The 21,472-nt window shown below is 40.7% G+C and overlaps 1 protein-coding gene across 1 annotated transcript; it reads left to right on the forward strand.

Annotated features, from left to right (window-relative positions):
* Positions 1–18,835: 18,835 nt before the first annotated feature.
* LOC308531583 (olfactory receptor 11G2-like) lies at positions 18,836–19,798 on the forward strand (the record flags this gene model as incomplete). Its single annotated transcript, XM_081108564.1, has 1 exon — positions 18,836–19,798. Exon 1 carries the CDS (start codon positions 18,842–18,844, stop codon positions 19,796–19,798), a length of 957 nt encoding a protein of 318 aa, XP_080964690.1. The 5' UTR covers positions 18,836–18,841.
* Positions 19,799–21,472: the final 1,674 nt, after the last annotated feature.

Raw genomic sequence — 21,472 nt, forward strand, 5'->3', positions numbered from 1 at the left:
CCTAACACATGATATAATGGCTTTTGTAAAATAAAATAAAAAAAGAGAGAGATAGCAAATGCTAGTAAGAATATGAAGAAGCATTATTTACAATAGACAAGACATGGAAACAACCTACGTGAATAAATGTATAAAGTTGTGGAATACAGATGCAATGAAGTTTTACTCAGATCTAAAAATAGAATGAACTTTTGGCAAGCTGATTTTGCTTGTGTTTGTTTGTTTTCCAACACATGGACTTTAATCAGATTTCACCCATTGTTTTATTTATCTTGTGTAGTAAGAATTTTTGAGGGATAGCATTTAGTGCAAGCTCACCTGTTACACTTCAGTTTGTCATGTCTCTTTAGCCTGCCTTCATCTGAATCAGTCTTAGTCTTTCTTTATCCTTTAGTTTTGACATTTTGAAAAGATGGGGCCATTTATTTTGTAGAATGTCCCTCAATTTGGTTCATCTGATACTGCAGTAGAGTCAGGTTATGCATAGTTGGCAAGAATACCACAAAAGTGATGCTGTGTTCTCCTCATTGATCCTATCAGGTGGCATGTGATTGTGACTTGTTCCCATATTGGTGATATTAGCTCCATCACCAAATCCTGGACATGTCCTCCAACGTTCTCTAATGTAAATTACTATTTTCCCATCTGTAATTAACAACTAACCTGTGGGGAGATTATTTGAAGTTATGTGACTATCCTTACAGTACATTACTATAAGGATTGCCAGATAGTGGTTTTTAAACTCTATCATCCCTTCTGCATTTATTTCTTAACATTTTACTGTAAGGGTCTTTCCTTCTTCCTTACTTATTTGCTTTTGTTAATATGGATCCATGGTTTCTGATTTCATTCAATGGGTTATAACTAATTATGATTATTACTTATTTTGAAGCTCAGATTGCCCCAGATTTGGCCAGTGGGAAGCTCCTTTCAGCTAACTTCTATGACTGTAATTTTTTGAGAAAATTATTACTTCTATCACAAGGTGGTCCAGGCTTACTATCCCAAACATAGCCCTGGACTCAGCCATTTTGCTAAGGTCTCCTTTTCTTTTTCATGAAGAGTGATTTGAACCTGAGATCACTAGGTGTGTTCATAGCTTCTAAGGTGTCATTGCTCGCCCCTTTAGTGGACAAACTGGGGAAAATAGCCATTTCATATAATTCTTTTCTTTCACCATTTTATATTGATAGCTCCTTTCTCTCACCATAAGAAGTCTGGCTCCTAAGAAAATAAATATATTTACTCCTTTGCACAATTCTATAATGCACATAAACTTGTCTCAGAATTACTATACCCCTACCACTATTAACAATAAACATACTGAAAAAAAAACCAAGATGGCGGCATAGGTAAACACAGGAGATTGCTGCCTCTCACAACCACTTCAAGAATACAACTAAGGAGGAAGAAAATGGCGGAGGTTTAGACAGACGTGTCGGTGCCTTGTCCCGGAGCAGATAAGGGCGGGCAGCTGAAACGGGTAGCATACAGCCCGAATAAGCAGAGGAGATTCAGCTGAGACAGTCTGCAGCCAGGAAAGACAGAGAAATCCTAGATAAAGGGAACGGTTAGAGGCTGAGGCTGAAACCTCTCCAGGTGCGCCGGCACAGCCGCGGAGACCGTGCCATCTTGGGTGACTGTCGCCGGCATCCAGAGACCAGCTACTAACCCAGCAACAACGGCTCTCAATCAGCGCGACTACGTGAACTCAGAGGAACTCTGCTTCTCCCCACAGAAAGGTTAGACTTTCCCCAAAGGTGCGGTTTGCAGTTTAGGTTGGAGAGTGGAACGCGCGCAGGGGGGTGGGGGCTCTGCGCCCCACAAAGACCGCGGCCGTTGGAGCCAGCGTGACCCACGAGTGTGGAAGGGCACCCCCAGGGCTGCTGGCAGAAGGGAACGCTATAAATAAGCCCACAGTTGGACGAGTCACAAACGGGCAGCCTGAGATTACGCCAGTTTGCCAGCTACTCGGTGCCAGGAGCCAGAGCGCGCGCAGAGACTTCGCGCAGATTTGGAAGGTGAAGCGTTGCGAGTTCGCACAACTTCCCAGGCTCCTAAATCTGTGCGTTTGATTGTTGAACCCAGTGCAAGGGACTACCCAGTTGGGGTCAGTCACAGAGCTTGTAAGGGAAGGCTGTTTTGGGGGAGCCTGGGAAACAGAGCGGGGAGTGACTACTGGAAAACCAGCTCTGGGCGGAGGACATTCCCAAACCAGCTTCCGGTACAATAGAGAACACCTGGTCAGAGAGGTCCTATACCCTCGGAGGTCAATCCCGACGCACTGCCACCCAGAGGCAGAGCCACGAACTGACTCTTCTGTAAATACAGATAAGGGCTGTCTGGGAAACCAATGTAGCCTGCCTTAAAATCAGGACTGTGGCTTACAACACAGAGGAACAGCGTATCAGAGGAAAATTCAACATTCTCCTGAATACCTGGTGTGCCAAAAAGAGGAGCAGAAGATCTGAAGCACCTTCATTACAGCCCATTTTTTTTTAATTATTTTTTTTAATTATTGTTGCACCTTTTAACTAAGAAACCATTTATTTTCTTTTTTCATCACCTGATTTTACCCTTTTAATTACTACATTTTTATTTTTAACCAGTATTATTACTGCTGCCATTTTACCATTTTTTTAAAAAGTGTCATTTTATTTTCTCTTTATTTTATTTTGGGACTAAGGTTCTCCATTCTATATTCATCGTTCCTTTAGCATCATTTTCCTCTACCTCAATTGTGCTGCTGTGCTAAAACTCTCTTCCCCACTTTTCCCCTTTTGCTGTCCTGTTTCTCTTACCCTATTCCTGCTTTAGATTTTCCCTATTCTTCATACGCCCTGTCTAAATTTCACCCTACTTATATATCCCTTTTCCAATCACCTGCTCTAAATCCTTATCCACCTCTCCCTTATCTTTCTTCACTATCCAAATTTTTTATTCTCTCCTTTTCTCTATTGTTCTGTTGTTGCTTGCTCGATTGTTGAGTATATTGTGTTTTTTTTTTTCTTTTCTTTTCTTTAAGGATTGTATGTGAGGTTGTTCTGCTTTTTCTTTTTCTTTTTCTGTCTCCCATTCCCCCTCCCCACCCCCCCCCCACCGGCCAGTTATTTTTGTGCTTCTGCTTTCCCTTGCCTCACTTGATATTATTGGCTGTTTGTAGTTTGTATTCACTCCAGAGATCCGTTGCTGGAATTTGTTGGGATTAGTGGCGGTTCTATCGGAGTTTTCTCCTCATATGAATAGTCTCCTCCCCTCTTCTACTTCATTCTATTTTTCTTTTTTTTCTTTTTCTTCTTTTTTTTTCTCTTTTTTCTGTTTTTCTCTCTATCTTTTTCTCTTCTTTCTTCCTTACCCCCCAACTCTCTTAGCTCGGGTGGCCATCTTTATTTGGGGTTATTAATACCGTAATTCATTTGTGTTCAGTGCCTGGTACGTTGTGCCTTGTTGTGTTGTATTTTGTGCCTTTAAATCAACGCAACAGATCCAAGCAACAGCGGCCTCCTGATCTCCACACGCTCTGTCTGAGGAACAGCTGCTGTGGGTGAAGCCTCCCTCCACCAGCCAGAAGAGCCACAACAGCTGTGAACAGCACCCATCAGAAGACCCGCTAACAACAGAGGAGCAGCTGCTACCACAACTGCCCAAGGAGCAACCACAGCCCGAGGAGCCACTGCCACCTAGGGAGCAGCCACTGAACGACTCAATATCTATATACGTCAGTGAGATCAAACATGGGTAGACAAAGAAATCCCCAAAGGAAAGAACAGGAGGACTCACCAGAAAAGCAGCTAAGTGATACAGAGGCATACAACATGACAGAAAAAGAATTCAGAATAAGGGTCCTAGAGTGCATACACCGGATGGAGGAAAAAATCGACAACTTATCCAAGAAGCAAGAAGAAACAGATGAAAAAATCGACAACTTAACTAAGACCCAAGAAGAAATGAAGTGCGATATAGCTGCAATAAAGAACACCATTGAAAGTATCAACAGTAGACTAGGAGAAGCGGAAGACCGAATTAGTGAATTAGAAGACAGGGAAGCAAAACACACCCAAACTGTACTTCAGTTGGAGAAAAAAATTAAAAGACAGGAGGAGAGCCTAAGGGAGCTTTGGGACAACATGAAACGAAACAACATACGAATAATAGGGGTGCCAGAACAACAGAAAGAGGAATAAGGATTAGAAAACCTATTGGAAGAAATAATATCAGAAAACTTCCCTGAGGTGGGGAAGAAAAAAGTCACACAAGCCCAGAGAGTCCCAAGCAAGGTGAACCCGAAAAGACCCACACCAAGACACATCATAATTACCATGGCAAATGTTCAGGACAAAGAGAGAATCTTACAGGCTGCAAGAGAGAGACGGAAAGTTACATACAAGGGATCTCCCATTAGATTATCAAATGATTTCTCAACAGAAACACATCAGGCCAGAAAAGAATGGACGGAAATTTACAAAGTGATGCAAAGCAAAGGACTGAATCCAAGAATACTCTATCCAGCAAGGCTATCATTCAAAATTGAAGGGGAAATAAGAAGCTTCACAGACAAAAAAAGGCTAAGGGAGTTTATCACCACCAAGCCAGCAATGCAAGAAATGCTAAAGGGACTGGTGTAAAAAGAAGAAATAAAAATCCCAGAAAGAAAACAGCCACACACACAAAAAAAAAAAAAAATGGCTACAAACAAGTACCTTTCAATAATAACTTTAAATGTAAACGGACTAAATGCTCCAACCAAAAGATATCGAGTGGCTGAATGGATAAAAAATCATGACCCATACATTTGCTGTCTACAAGAGACCCACCTCATTAGAAAGGACTCACACAGACTGAAAGTGAAGGGATGGAAAAATATCTTTCAGGCTAATGGAAAAGAAAAGAAAGCTGGGTTAGCAATACTTATATCGGACAAAATAGACCTCAAAGTGAAGGCCATAACAAGAGATACGGAAGGCCACTTCATAATACTAAAAGGATCAATACAACAAGAAGATATAACCCTGATAAACATATATGCACCCAATGCAGGAGCACCCAAATACATAAAAAATCTTCTGGAAGATATCAAAGGAGAGATCGACAACAATACAATCATAGTAGGGGACTTTAATACACCACTGTCATCACTGGATAAGTCCTCTAGACAAACAATCAGCAAAGATACAGCAATACTAAATGACTCACTAGATCAGATGGACTTAATAGACATCTTCAGAACACTTCACCCCAGTGCCACGGAATATACATTCTACTCAAGTGCTCATGACACATATTCAAAAATAGACCATATATTGGGTCACAAGCAAAGTATCCCCAAATTCAAGAAGATTGAAATCATAAAAAGCGTCTTCGCAGACCACGATGGCATAATATTAGAAATAAACTGCAATAAAAACAACCCAAAATACTCAAACACCTGGAAGCTGAATAGCATGCTATTAAATATTGATTGGGTTACCAATGAAATCAAAGAAGAAATTCAAAAAATCCTGGAAACTAATGACAATGAAAACACAACAATCCAAAACCTATGGGACACAATGAAAGCAGTCCTGAGAGGGAAGTTTATAGCTCTACAGGCCTATCTCAAAAAACAAGAAAAAATGGTAGTAAATCAGCTAAGTCTACAACTCAAAGAATTAGAAAGAGAGCAACAAGAAAACCCCAGAGTGAGCAGAAGGAAGGAGATAATAAAGATTAGAGCAGAAATAAATAACATAGAGACCAAAAAAATAATACAGAAAATCAATGAAACCAAGAGCTAGTTCTTCGAAAGGATAAACAAGATTGACAAACCTCTAGCCAGACTCACCAAGAAGCAAAGAGAGAGGACCCAAATAAACAAAATCAGAAATGAAAGAGGCGAAATAACAACAGACCCCACAGAAATACAAATGATTGTTAAAAAATACTATGGACAGCTCTACTCCAGCAAACTAGACAACCTGGAGGAAATGGACAAATTCCTAGAAAAATACAACATTCCAAAACTCAATCAGGAAGAATCTAAAAATCTCAACAGGCCAATAACTATGGAAGAAATTGAAGCAGTCATCAAAAAGCTTCCGGCAAACAAAAGCCCAGGACCAGACGGCTTCACAGGGGAGTTTTACCAAACATTCAAGGAAGAACTAAAACCTATCCTCCTCAGACTACTACAAAAAATTCAAGAGGAAGGAACACTTCCAAGCTCATTCTGTGAAGCCAGCATCACCCTAATACCAAAACCAGGTAAAGACAACACAATGAAAAAGAATTACAGGCCAATATCCCTCATGAACATAGATGCCAAAATCCTCAACAAAATCTTAGCAAATCGGATCCAGCAGTACATCAGAAAGATCATACACCATGACCAAGTAGGATTTATCCCAGGGATGCAAGGATGGTACAATATCCGCAAATCAATAAACGTGATACATCACATAAACAAATTGAAAGAAAAAAACCACATGGTCATATCAATTGATGCAGAAAAAGCATTTGACAAAATTCAACACCCATTTTTGATAAAAACTCTCAGCAAGGTGGGAGTAGATGGATCATACCTCAACATAATAAAAGCCATATATGACAGGCCCACAGCCAACATCATACTCAATGGACAAAAACTTACACCATTTCCCCTAAGAACAGGAACAAGACAGGGATGCCCCCTCTCACCACTCCTGTTCAACATAGTACTGGAAGTGTTAGCCATTGCAATTCGGCAAGAAGAAGAAATAAAAGGCATCCAAATTGGAAAAGAGGAAGTAAAACTGTCCTTATTTGCAGACGACATGATATTATACATACAAAACCCTAGAGACTCCATCAAAAAGCTACTAGACTTAATACATGAATTTGGCAATGTAGCAGGATACAAAATTAACCCCAAGAAATCTGAGGCATTTCTCTACACCAATAGTGAACTTTCAGAAAGAGAGATTATAAAAACAATCCCGTTTACCATCTCACCAAAAAAACTAAGCTACCTAGGAATAATCTTAACTAAAGAGGTAAAAGACCTCTACTCAGAAAACTACAGGACGTTGAAAAATGATATAGAGGAAGACATAAACAGATGGAAGAACATACCGTGTTCATGGATTGGTAGAATCAACATCCTTAAAATGTCCATACTACCCAAAGCAATCTATAAATTCAATGCACTTCCCATTAAAATACCAACGGCATACTTCAGAGATATAGAACGAACTCTCCAAAAATTCATCTGGAATAAAAAAAGACCCCGAATAGCTGCAGCAATCCTGAAAAAGAACAAAGTAGGTGGGATCTCAATACCAGATATCAAGTTGTATTACAAAGCCACTGTTCTCAAAACTGCCTGGTACTGGCACAAGAATAGGCATATAGATCAATGGAATAGAATAGAGAGCCCAGAAATCGGCCCGAACCAATATGCTCAATTAATATTTGACAAAGGAGGCAAGAACATACAATGGAGCCAAGATAGTCTCTTCAATAAATGGTGTTGGGAAAATTGGACAGATATATGCAAGAAAATGAAACTAGACCACCAACTTACACCATACACAAAAATAAACTCAAAATGGATAAAGGACTTAAATGTACGACAGGAAACCATAAAAATTCTAGAAGAATCCAAAGGCAACAAAATCTCAGACATATGCCGAAGCAATTTCTTCACTGATACAGCTCCTAGGGCACTTGAAACTAAAGAGAAAATGAACAAATGGGACTACATCAAAATAAAAAGCTTCTGCACAGCAAAAGAAACCATCAACAAAACAACGAGAAAACCCACTGTGTGGGAAAACATATTTGCCAATGTCATATCTGATAAGGGCCTAATCTCCAAAATCTATAGGGAACTCATACAACTTAACAAAAGGAAGATAATCAATCCAATCAAAAAATGGGCAAAGGACCTAAATAGACACCTTTCAAAAGAGGACATTCAGAAAGCCAAGAGACATATGAAAACATGTTCAAAGTCACTAATCATCCGAGAGATGCAAATCAAAACAACAATGAGGTACCATCTCACACCTGTCAGACTGGCTATCATCAACAAATCAACAAACGACAAGTGCTGGAGAGGATGTGGAGAAAAAGGAACACTTGTGCACTGCTGGTGAGAATGCAGACTGGTGCAACCACTATGGAAGACAGTATGGAGTTTCCTTAAAAAACTGAAAATGGAACTCCCATTTGACCCTGTGATCCCACTTCTAGGAATATATCCCAAGAAACCAGAAACACCAATCAGAAAAGATATATGCACCCCTATGTTCATAGCAGCACAATTCACCATAGCTAAGATCTGGAAACAGCCTAAGTGTCCATCAGTAGATGAATGGATTAGAAAACTGTGGTACATCTACACGATGGAATACTATGCTGCTCTAAAAAGGAAGGAACTCTTACCATTTGCAACGTCATGGATGGAACTGGAGAACATTATGCTAAGTGAAATAAGCCAGTCAATGAAGGAAACATACCACATGATCTCACTCATTCATGGATAATAGAGACCATTATAAACTTTTGAACAATAATAGATACAGAGGCAGAGCTGCCTCAAACAGATTGTCAAACTGTAGCGGGAAGGCCGGGGAGGGTTGGGGGGCAGGAGGTAGGGGGGTAAGAGATCAACTAAAGGACTTGTATGCATGCGTATAAGCATAACCAATGGACATAAGACACTGGGGGATAGGGGAGGCCAGGGGTCTGTCTAGGGTTGGGGGATAAAATGGACACATATGTAATACCCTTTGTAATACTTTAAGCAATAAAAAAATAAAAATAAAAAAAATAAAAATAAAAATAAAAAGCAAAAAAAAAAAAAAAAGAATACAACTAAAAGACAGAACAGACATCATCCAAAACCACAGGAAGGCTGGATGAGTGGAAATTCTACAACTAGAAGGAAAGAGAAAAGCATACCGAGACTCAGAGGAGGTGCAGTGTGGAAGTACAGAGGTACTGAGGCGCATGCAGAGAGGGCTGGTGGTTGAGGGTACGGTTGTCTTTTTCAATTGGGAGGGAGTCTCGAGCTCTGGGCTCCAGTTCCGGGCGAGTCTCTGGGGACCCAGACTCATACGGGAGAAACTGCACTATCTGCCATCGGTGGGAACACGAGGGCGGCTTTCTCTCAGAGGTGCTTGTAGGGATTGCCGGGACACTGAGAAGCGGGGCCTCTGAGAGCAGCCATAGCTGCTTGCTCCGCCCTGTTGATCCACTGGTACCAACCCTGCCAAATCCGCAAGCCACACACGGAGGCTTTTGCATATGAAAGGCCTGGCCCTTTGCAATCTGAAAATTACCTAACAAATGGCAGCTGGCCCAAGGCCCCAGGGAACTTGCATTGCTTCAGACCTGACTCCTGCTGGATAGCCTCAGGCAGAGGCTAGATTAGCACCTCCTTAGAGATCCAGGAGCCAGTGTGCCCGGTGGTCAGAGTGGGACCATCCAGATTGCAGTTCCTCAGATTCATAAAGGACACACTCAGGGGGCAGACTCAGTGAGCACCAAAGCCCCATTGAAGTAAGTCTTGCCCCGGAGGGTGTCTCCAGCACAGAAGTTCTCCCACTGCAGACACAGCTGATTCTCACAGCCAATTGGCCTGGAGGTCAATCCCTCCCAGTGATACCTACAACAATCAAGACTTAACTACAACAAGACTGTGCACAAAGACCACAAGGGGGTGCACCAAGAGTGTCTACCTCAGGTAATTGGGGAGGCTGAACCACTGGGCCCTAGAGGATACCTAGTACAGAAAGCCACTCTATCAATACAGCGAAGCATAAAAAAATGCAGAGACAAAGAAACAAGACACAAACAACAGAAATGGAGGAAAGCAAACTACTGTATATAGAGTTCAAAACCACACTTTTAGAAACCGCCGACAAATTTAGTAAGACCCTCAAAAAGACAGGTGAGGCCGCCGATAAATGTAGTGAGATCCTCAAGAAATCTAGTGAGACCATCGAGGGTATGAAAAAGGACCAACTAGAAATTAAGCATACACTGACTGAAATAAAGGATATTATGCAGAGTTCCAATAGCAGACTAGAGGATCATAAGATTCAAGCCCAAGATTTGAAATATGAAGAAGCAAAAAACACCCAACCGGAAAAGCAAAATGAAAAAAGAATCCAAAAATATGAAGATAGTGTAAGGAGCCTCTGGGACACCTTGAAGCATACCAACATCCGAATTATAGGGGTGCCAGAAGAAGAGAGAGAGCAAGATATTGAAAACCTATTTAAAGAAATAATGACAGAAAATTTCCCCTACCTGGTGAAAGAAATAGACTTACAAGTCCAGGAAGCACAGAGAACCCCAAACGAAAGGAATCCAAAGAGGACCACACCAAGACACATCATAAAATGCCAAGAGCAAAAGACAAAGAGAGAATCTTAAAAGCAGCAAGAGAAAAAAAGTCAGTTACCTACAAGGGAGTACCCATACGAATGTCAGCTGATTTCTCAACAGAAACTTTGCAGGCCAGAAGGGAGGGGCAAGAAATATTCAGTGATGAATGCCAAGAACCTACAACCAAGATTACTTTATCCAGCAAAGCTATCATTCAGAATTGAAGGTCAGACAAAGAGCTTCACAGACAAGGAAAAGCTAATGGAGTTCATCACCACCAAACCAGTATTATATGAAATGCTGAAAGGTGTCCTTGAAGAAGAAGAAGAAGAAGAAGAAGAAGAAGAAGAAGAAGAAGAAGAAGAAGAAGGAGAAGAAGAAGAAGAAGAAGAAGGTAAAGATACAAATTATGAACAACAAATACACATCTATCAACAAGTGAATCTAAAAATCAAGTGAATAAATAATCTGATGAACAGAATAAACTGGTGATTATAATAGAATCAGGGGCATAGAAAGGGAGTGGACTAACTATTCTTTTGGGGGAAGGGAGTGGGGGGATGTGGGAAGAGACTGGACAAAAATCGTGCACCTATGGATGAGGACGGGGGGGCGGGGCGGTGAGGGCAGAGGGTGGGGTGGGAACCAGGTGAAGGGGAGCTATGGGGGAAAAAAAGAGAAACAACTGTAATAATCTGAACAATAAATATTTAATTATTTTAAAAAAACAATAAACATACTAACTTATTTAGCTAAATTAAAGTTTTTTTGGAGTTCGTTTGGTTCTTTTATCTTCAGATCGAGAGGGGTGAAAGTACTGTAGCGAAAATTTACTTGGACTCATCCTTTTCACTTTTCTTTAATATGATTGTTACCTATTTGATATACAGTTTAAGTTTATTTTATTGTTTGTTTCCAACTTTGAAGTTTTAAAAAATATCCTTGCTGATTTAACTTTTGGCATTTTAACTATGATGTTATACTATGTTATAATATGATGTTATAATATGTTAATTATGATGTGTGTTGGTGTGGATCTCTTTAGGTTCATCTTATTTGGGGCTCTCTGCACTTCCTGGGCATGGATGTCTGTTTCCTTTACCAGGTTGGGGGAGTTTTCATTCATTATTTCTTTAAGTGGGTTTTTTGGGTCACTTTTTCTCTCTCTCTTCTCCTTCTGGTACCCCTATAATGTGTATGCCTGATGTTGTCCCAGAGGTTCTTTAAACTACTCTCATTTTTTTTATTTTTTCTGTTTCTGTTCCAAGTGGGTGTTTTCTGCTACCTTGTCTTCCAAATCTCTTATTTGACCCTCTGCTTCATCTAATGTGGTGTTGATTTCCTCTAATGGATTCTTCATTTCAGTTATTGTATTCATCATTTCTGACTGGTTCTTTTTATGTTTTCTATCTCATTGCTGAAATTCTCACTGAGTTCATCTATGCTTCTCCCAGGTTCATTGAAGATCCTTATAACCAGTGTTGTGAGCTCTTTATCTGATAGATTGTTTGTCTTTGTTTTATTTAGTTCTTTTTCTGAGCTTCTGTCTGGTCTTTCATGTGGGACATATTTCTCTGTCTTCTTATTTTGGCTGTCTCTCTACATTTGTTTCTATGAATTAGACAGAGGAGTGACCTTGTGTAGGAGCTACCCCTCTCTAGACTGTGTGTGCTGGGTGTCTTTGATGGACCAGCTGGAGCTGGAGCATGCGTGGGTCACTGGGGGCAAACCTTACCAGGGCCTGGAGTGGTAGCTGGAATGGAGAGGGGCCAAGGGCAAGCTGCACTGGGACACTCTTGACAGGCCACTTGGAGTTGTAGATGGAGTGGGCTCAGGCCTTAGGAAGTGCCAGGGGCAAGTCACACCAGGACCTGGAGCTAAAGCTGAATTGGTGTGACTTGTAGGGATTCCCAGAAGTAAGCCACTGGGACTGTACCTGAAGCTGATGTGGTCTACAGGAAGTCCAGGGGACAAGCCACACCTGGGAAGGAGCTGTAGCTAGAAATACAGCTGAGGGAAGTCACATGGCTAGAATCTGGAGCTAAAGCAGGCTGCAGAGAGACCTGCTTCTGTGTCATCTCTCTCTCATGTGCAGAAGCTGTTCATTTGGCCCTCAGTTTTTCTTCAGGGGAATGCTCTGTCTGCAGATGTAAATTAGATGTGTTCCTGGAAGGAGGTGAGTTCAGGATCTTCCTATGCCACCAGCTTGGACTGAAAGCCAAGCTAATTTTTAAATTCATGTGGGAATGCAAATAGCTTAGACTAGACAAAACGAAGTTGGAGGAGTAACACTATCTGATTTTTAAAAGCTTATTATAAAATTTTAATGATCAAAACAATGTGGCATTGACATTAAGTTGAACAAATAGATCAATGGTACAAATAAAGAATCCAGAAATAACACCATATACATGGAAAGCTGATTTTTAACAAAGGTTCAAAAGCAATTCAGTGTGGAAAGGAGAGCATTTTTAATAAATTGTGCTGGAATAGTTAGATATTTGTATCAAAAAAATAAACTTTAATATTTCAACACCTCACAAAATACACAAAAATTCGCTTAAGTTGTTTGTAGGTTATAAAACCTAAAACTATAAAATATCTAAAAGAAAATATAAGGGAAAATCTTTGTGACTCTGGCTTAGGCAAAGATCTCTTAAACACATCACCAGAAGCACAATCCATAAAAGAACAAAGTGATAAACTGGACTCCAATCAAAATTTAAAATATCTGCTCTTCGAAAGACACTATTAAGAGAATGAAGAGGGAGCTGCGGGGGTAGTCTGGGGCACGGCGCAGTGGCGGGGGAGGAGCAGACACGGGGCAGCAACAGTGGTAGCAACTCTGGAGGCGGAAGTGGCATTGGCCCAACCTCCCCGGCCTCTGGCTGTCCTCCCCTCCGTCCCAACCCATGGCAGCCAGAGCTCCCACCTCGCCTCTCCCCTGGTCGTGCCTGCTCACCCTGCTCTCTTGTTTCCTCTGATTCTCCAGCAGCAGGGCCCAGTGACAGGTGCCGACCACCGCCACCATGGGGAAGGGGGTTGGACGTGACAAATATGAGCCTATGGCCGTTTCAGAGCATGACAACAAGAAAAGGCCAAGAAAGAGAGGGATATAGATGAGCTGCATAAAGAAGTGTCTATGGATGACCATAAACTTAGCCTTGAAGAACTTCATCGCAACTACGGAACAGACTTGGACCAAGGCTTAAGCTCTGCTCCAGCTGCTGAGATCCTGGCCTGGCCCGACCCGGTCCCAATGCCCTCACTTCGCCTCCCACTACCCCCGAGTGGGTCAAATTCTGCCGGCAGCTGTTTGGGGGGCTCTCAATGTTACTGTGGATTGGAGCGATTCTCTTTCTTGGCTTATGGCATCCAAGCTCCCACGGAAGAGGAACTTCAGAATGATAATCTATACCTCGGTGTGGTGCTGTCTGCTGTCATCATCACTGGCTGTTTCTCCTACTATCAAGAAGCTAAGAGCCGAAACCGGTTTGGCTCGGTGGGTAGAGCGTTGGCCTGCGGACTGAAGGGTCCTGGGTTTGATTCCGGTCAAGGGCATGTACCTGGGTTGAGGGCACATCCCCAGTAGGAGATGTGCAGGAGGCGGCTGATGGATGTTTCTAACTATCTCTTTCCCTTCCTCTCTGTAAAAAATCAATAAAATATATTTAAAAAAAAAAAAAAAAGAAGCTAAGAGCTCAAAGATCATGGAATCCTTCAAAAACATGGTTCCGCAGCAAGCCCTGGTGATTTGAAATTGTGAGAAAATGAGCATAAACATGGAGGAGGCGGATGTTGGGGACCTAGTAGAAATAAAAGGCGAGGATTGGATCCCTGCTGACCTCAGGATCATATCTGCCAGCAGCTGCAAGGTGGATAACTCCTCCCTCACCGGTGAATCAGAGCCCCAGACCAGGTCTCCGGACTTCACAAACGAAAACCCCCTGGAGACAAGGAACATTGCCTTCTTTTCCACCAACTGCATCGTCATGTACACTGGAGACTTCAGTGTCATGGGAAGAATGGCCATGCTGGCCTCTGGGCTGGGAGGCAGCCAGACTCCCAGCACTGCAGAAATCGAACGTTTTAGTCAGCTCATCACGGGTGTGGTCGTGTTCCTGGGGGTGTCCTTCTTCATCCTCTCGCATATCCTCGAATATACCAGGCTTGAGGCCATCATCTTCCTCATTGATATCGTTGTAGCCAATGTGCCCGAAGGTCTGCTGGCCACTGTCATGGTGTTTCTGACCCTCAATGCCTAACGCATGGCCGGGAAAACTGCTTAATGAAGAACTAAGAGGCTGTATCCACATCCACCATCTGCTCCCATAAAACTTGAACTCTGACTCAGAACCGGATGGCGGTGGCCCACATGTGGTTTGGCAATCATATCCTCGAAGCCAACACCACGGAGAATCAGAACAGTGTCTCCTTCAACAAATCTTCAGCTACCTGGCTCGCCCTGTCCAGAATCGCGGGGCTTTGTAATAGAGCCGTGTTTCAGGCCAGCCAGGAAAACCTGCCTATCCTGAAGTCGGCTGTGACTGGCGAGCCTGCGAGTTGGTACTCGAAGTGCATCGAGCTGTGTTGTGAGTCCTTGAAGGAGATGAGAGAGCGGTACCCCAGAATCATTGAGATACCCTTCGACTCCACCAACAAGTACCAGTTGTCCATTCACAGGAACCCCAACATGGCTGAGCCCCGCTGGTGATGAAGGGGGCCCCAGAGAGGATCCTGGACCGCTGCAGCTACATCCTGCTCCGCAGCAAGGAGCATGGTACAACATGGATAAATCTCAAAATAATTTTACTGAGTTAAAAAAAAAAAAAGAAACTACCCCCCCCCCAAAAAAAAGAGTAGAAATGGTACGATACCATTAATATAAAGCAGTAGAAAATACAAACTCATCTATAATTGAGAGAAAGATCAGCAGTTATCTGGGGTGTGACTGAGATTTTACTTGTGAGATTATGTCCAATAACAGAACAGCATGACCTATCTGAGAGTGGCAGATCAGCTTATAATAATTTTGAGGCCTAGTTGTGAATGTCAGGTCCATTATGAACGTCTGGAGCTGCTTTTATCCCCTTCAGGTTTGTAAAATCTTTCATTGACCACATAGTAAGCACTTAGGGGAGTTAGAGACAGACTTACTGGTGTGTTAATTCATCAAACAATCAATCAATTGATTTGTTAACACTAGTATTTAATTCTATCTGTGAGAGGTTTAAAGCAAAGAAAAGGCATCATTTAAACTTGAACAGAAGAAAAAAAAAAAAAAAAACAGAAATTGAGACAGGCCCCAAGGAAAGTAAATTACAAGCATAGAGATGTCTCTTGACACTGTTCCTTTTAGGAAGCGGTAAAGGAATCCTCAAGGACCAGGAAGAACAGGGCTTACTTCCTGGCAGGCTCTGCTTATAACGCCTCCCTCTTTCAGCAGACACAATCTAGGATCCTTATCATAACCATTTACCCTCTTTTCTCCTCTCCAATTATTGCCAAGAAGACTATCTCTTCTCTCTATGAAAGTAAAAGAGAAACTTTTGAGAAGTTTCAGTTTGGAATTTCCTTTGCTGATCCAGGTAATAAGGTTATGTAGTGTTTAGATGAGTAAAAAACATAATCAACTAGTATTTACTGATAGTTCTCTTTGAAGTTGCTATGATCATATACATATAACCAATATTTCTTAAGCATGGGTCAGGCAATTATCAAGATACTTCCACAGATATTTACCTCATTCAGTAATCTTTATAACAGCCTTTTGAAGAAGGCATAATTATGCCCATTTTATAGCTTAGAAATCTGAATATTAATTTCCTATAACTAGTTAAAAAAATCTCTTGACTCTAAATTCAATGCTTTTTCTATTATATCCAGCTGTCTACCACTCATCCCAAACTTGAAAATTATCTTTACTTTTAAGTATTTTCCAGAAATAGATTTCCCAGTGTTACAGATGTGGCAGCCCCCTCACAAACTAGCTAAAGGAAATAATTGAGTTGTCATGAAACATCTCTGGACTGGCTGTGGAGAGAAGGCCAACAAATGAACATACCAAGATTTCTACTGTACTGAACTTTGAGGGAAAATTAAATTATCAGGGAATGTCTTCCTCACACTGACATAAACTACCTCAACCTTTCTGGAATTGACTAATTTAACAAGTAAACCATAAAAAGGTGATTGTTGTTAGTTGACTCACTTGTGTGCACAGAGCCTTCTGCAAAGGATGAAGGATGACTCAACCAGCCTAAGGTGAGTAACAATACAGTCTGGTTAAATATATTCGATTGAGCATAAAATGGTGATGGTCATTCCTGTATTCTAGAATACCTCCCTGTTTTCTTAAACAGCTTTGTAAGACTTTCTGACAGAGTTGTTCTGAGAGGGAATGGTTTTACTCAAAAGTCTAACATCATTTCTTTTGGGTTGGTTTTGTTTTGTTGGTTTTGTTTTTTCATTTTTAAGGCATACCCTGCTGCTGTGTGGAAATGGAGGGGACAAAGGTAAGGAGAGGCGAGGAGCTGTTAGGATGCTTCCGCAGAAGTCCAAGGAAGAAAGGATGATAATTTGAACTTGGAAGATGACAGTGAAGACAAAGAGAAGTGAATTATATGTCATATTTTAGAAACAAAAGCATCTTGCTGGTGAGTTGGATGTGAGGGGTAAAAGAAAGGAAGACATAGAACAATACACTAGAGCAGGAAAATAAGTCCTTGAACATTAACTATTCAAAGTGCTAAAAAATATTTTGAGATGATGGACAAAGTGATTATAACACAAAAATAACCATTTAGAAACACCCTGCCGAACACTTTGGTTAAAGATGCCCCAACCAGCCCTTGCTGGTTTAGCTCAGTGAATAGAATGTCAGCCTGAGGACTGAAGGGTCCCAGAGTTGATTCCGGTCAAGGCAACATGCCCAGTTGCTGGCTTGATCCCCAGTATGAACAATGCAGGAGGCAGCTGATCAATGATTCTCTCTTATCATTGACATTTCTATCTCTCTCTCCCTTTCTCTTCCTCTCTGAAATCAATAAAAATATATTCTTTTAAAAAAGGAAGATGCCCAATAATTAGTAAAAAAATTATTTTGACCTATTGAAGACTAAATGACTTTCCTCTCAGTTGGTGGTAAACCTAGAGGCCTAAAAGGGACTTTTTTAACATTATGGTATTTAAAGTCCATAAGTGACCTTCACATGTTATAGCAAATTTTTTGAGTCACTCCTACAATTCATTAACAGTTGATGTATTCTCATGGCCCCAACATTTGTTAACAGCCCCATTCAAAAAATGAGGCATTTGGGAAAATGGTTGCCTCAGAAAAGATCATATTCTGAATATTTTCATCCTGAATGAGACTAATGTAAAATAATGGAAATATTTATTAAATATTTTATGTCTGGTTTAAGTTCACTTTCAAAAAAGATGACTCTTTGGTATCTGAAACTTAATCTCAGTCCATAGTCACATATCCTTAAAATGGAAAAAAGAGGAAAGGGCATTTAGAAAGTGTAAGTTTATGGTACAAGAACCAAAACCAGTTCATCCCACAGCTAGGCCACTAAAAGACCCAAGGCAATATAAGTTAATACATAGACTAGCAGGATCATGGTAAATTTTATTGGCCACATGCGTCACCCATGTCATAGAAATATAAAATCCAAAACTAGATCTGACTCAGAGAGGGAGGCTTTTGTACATATTTTATAAGTTCCAAAATATTATTCAGTTTGCTGGTCCCCTGTCACACATTTTCATGCTCTCCAAAAACAAACAAAGAAGTACATTATAGTCAACTAGCTCTTCCTTGGTACCTTCTGCCATTTATTCAGGGAGGTCTTACTGTTTTTGAATATTCCAAAGAGACCACTGGCAGACTCCTTGGATAACCATGTCAACACTTGAAACTTCCTTATTATTGATTAATAGAAGTTATATTCAAGATAATGGAAAAATAAGTTATTTTTCATGTTTCTATTTACAGATACTATAATAGCCAAAACCAAGGTCTAGATGCAGAATTATTTAGCAAAGGTTGGGGTAGGGTTTTTTTTACTCTGAAAAACATAAAGTCATTATGCAAATGTATAACCATCCAAAGTCATTCTGCCTTGAGCTGCTCCCAAGACATGATTAGGAGAGAGAGCAAAAAATTTAAAGTTTTCTCTTCTTTACAAGTGTTCTGCTACATGTATCTTAACATTAGATCCATAACATCAGGATGCACAGTTTATATGGATTTTTCAGCAACATATTTCCAACCTAGACAATTAGAGACCTATTTCAGCAAGACCAGATTAGTGCTAGTCTACCCTCGATAAACCAGGGCAGTATTTCAGGTTTGGAAAAAAATAGTAACTATTGATACATAAGTGTTTATTGCTTCCCCCGTGGTGGCGTCAATACATACCTGAGTCCCCATCTATCTATATACAATTATTCAATGATTTGATGGTCTTTTGCAGCTCACAGACCCATGAAATTTTTCAACAACTCCAGCACCATCACTGGCTTCATCCTCCTGGGCTTCCCTGGCCCCAGAGAGAAGCAGGTCCTCCTCTTTGTGCTCTTCTCTGTTGTCTTCCTCCTGACCCTCATGAGCAATGGTTCGATCATCTGTGCTGTGCGCTGGGATCAGAGACTGCACACCCCCATGTACATCCTGCTCGCCAACTTCTCCTTCCTGGAGATCTGGTATGTCACCTCCACTGTCCCCAACATGTTGGCTAACTTCCTCTCTGACACCAAGGTCATCTCCTTCTCGGGGTGCTTTCTCCAGTTCTATTTTTTCTTCTCCTTGGGTTCTACCGAATGCTTTTTCTTGGCTGTTATGGCATTTGATCGATACCTTGCCATCTGCCAGCCTCTACACTACCCAACCATTATGACTGGACGTCTCTGCACCAATCTTGTGGTCAGCTGCTGGGTACTTGGTTTCCTCTGGTTCTTGATTCCTATCACTATTATTTCCCAAATGTCCTTCTGTGGCTCCAGGATCATTGACCACTTCCTGTGTGACCCAGGTCCTCTGTTGGCCCTCACCTGTACCAGATACCCTGCAATAGAGTTAACTAGCTACACCTTAAGTTCTCTGCTCTTATTTATTCCCTTTATTTGTATCATGGTGTCCTATTCTCTGGTTCTACAAGCTGTGTTGAGGGTTCCCTCAGCAGCTGGACGAAGAAAGGCTTTCTCCACCTGTGGATCCCATCTGACTGTGGTTTCTCTTTTCTATGGCTCAGTGATGGTCATGTATATAAGCCCAACATCAGAGCATAAAGCTGGAATGCAGAAGATAATGACTTTGCTTTATTCTGTAGTTACTCCACTCATTAACCCTGTAATATATAGCTTGAGGAACAAAGATATGAAACATGCGATAAAGAAATTATTTGGGATAGAAACAGAGGCACGGATACATGAAACAGTCTGACAGCTGTCAAAGGGAAGGTTGAGAGGACTGAATGAAAGAAGATGAAGGGATTAGCCAAAGAATATATATGCATAACTCATAGACACAGACAACAGTGTGGTGATGTCAAGAGGGAAAGGGGGGCTAGGTAGAAGGGGTAAAGGGGAGGAATGGGGACATCTGTAATAGTGTCAATAATAAAAATAAAGAAAAAAAGAAATTATTGGGGACATAAAAGTAAGAGTCTTGATTTAAAATATTTGGGGGGATATCTGTTTTTAATTTCTTTGATTAAAAAAAGACTATCTGACATCACTCAGAAAATTGTTCATTGCTTTGGGCAATGAGCACATGATGCAGTGTGCAGATGATGTTTTGTTGAGTTAGACACTTGAAACCCATATGGCTTTGTGAACTGATGTCACCCCAATAAATTCAATAAAAAGAAAGAAATTTAATAGAATTTTTTTAAAAAGAAAATTGTTCTTGTTTTTTTTGTGTGTGTGTTTTTTATTTCCTAGAATTTATAGGACTATAAGGAATCTCAAAGATGTACTCCATCCTCATAATTTTACAAATGATAGAACATATATTGAAAAACTGAGTTGAGTTTGTTAGGGAAATATAATTAAAAACAAATCTCCTGCCAGCCCAGAAAAATCTCTCCACATGGGTAGAAAAGAATAAATATTTTTATTATTAAATAAGCATGAAAGCAATAGAATATGTACATCACAGGCAATCTTCTAAGAGACGGCAAAGACAGAAAGGAAACTAATCCTTTTATATAGCCAGGCAAATACATCCATTACATGCATGGTCTCAAGATAAACAATAGCTGGTCCTCAAAAGACTTGACTGCATCATTTATCACACAGAGTTAACCCTAGATTCACCTGGTAATTGGCTCATACAAAGGAAAAATAAACACATCTGTATGGACAGAAGGTAGTTTTGCAACTTGGAAGTTAGGGCGCCAAAGGTAGACTCCTACCCTCCACAGAAACTGGGGCACTGGGGGGTGCTACCTACCTTGATGATTACATTTCAAAGTGACTTGCCAGGTCCGTCCTTGACAAAGACATTCTGGAGTCATAAAGCTGGCAAGAGTTTTTTTGCTTTTACATGTATTTCAAAGATTTACATGTATTTCAAAGACAGGGAAAGAACTTAATTACATGTTTTCTTAAGTATGTTCTAAAAAAATTTTTAAAAATAAAATAAAAGAAGAGAAGAAAGTCTCTTCCCTTGTTTTCAACAGAGATAACTTTTTATGTGTATTTGCCGTTACAAATTACACAAGGTTATAACCCTAAGGCAAAACCTATTATTTTTTTAACAACATTAAATTGTCTTTTCTAGCTGAACTTATAGCATTATCCTTGAGAACATCTGTCATGGTAGCATCAATTATAAACAAAAGATAAATATGCATAGTACGGATAAATATCTTCAGATCATTAATGAAAATAACACCCAGACAGCATGGATCAGTGGTTGATGTTGACCTATGAACCAGGAGGTCATGGTTCGATTCCCCGTCAGGGCACATGCCTGAATTGTGGGCTCGATTCCCACTAGGGGGCGTGCAGAAAGAAGCCCATCAATGATTCTCTCTCATCATTGATGTTTCTATCTTTCTCTCCCTCTCCTTTCCTCTCTAAAATCAATGAAAATATATTTTAAAAATAATAA

This window comes from Myotis nattereri (assembly GCF_964212035.1).
Source record: "Myotis nattereri genome assembly, chromosome: 1".
NCBI lineage: Eukaryota > Metazoa > Chordata > Mammalia > Chiroptera > Vespertilionidae > Myotis > Myotis nattereri.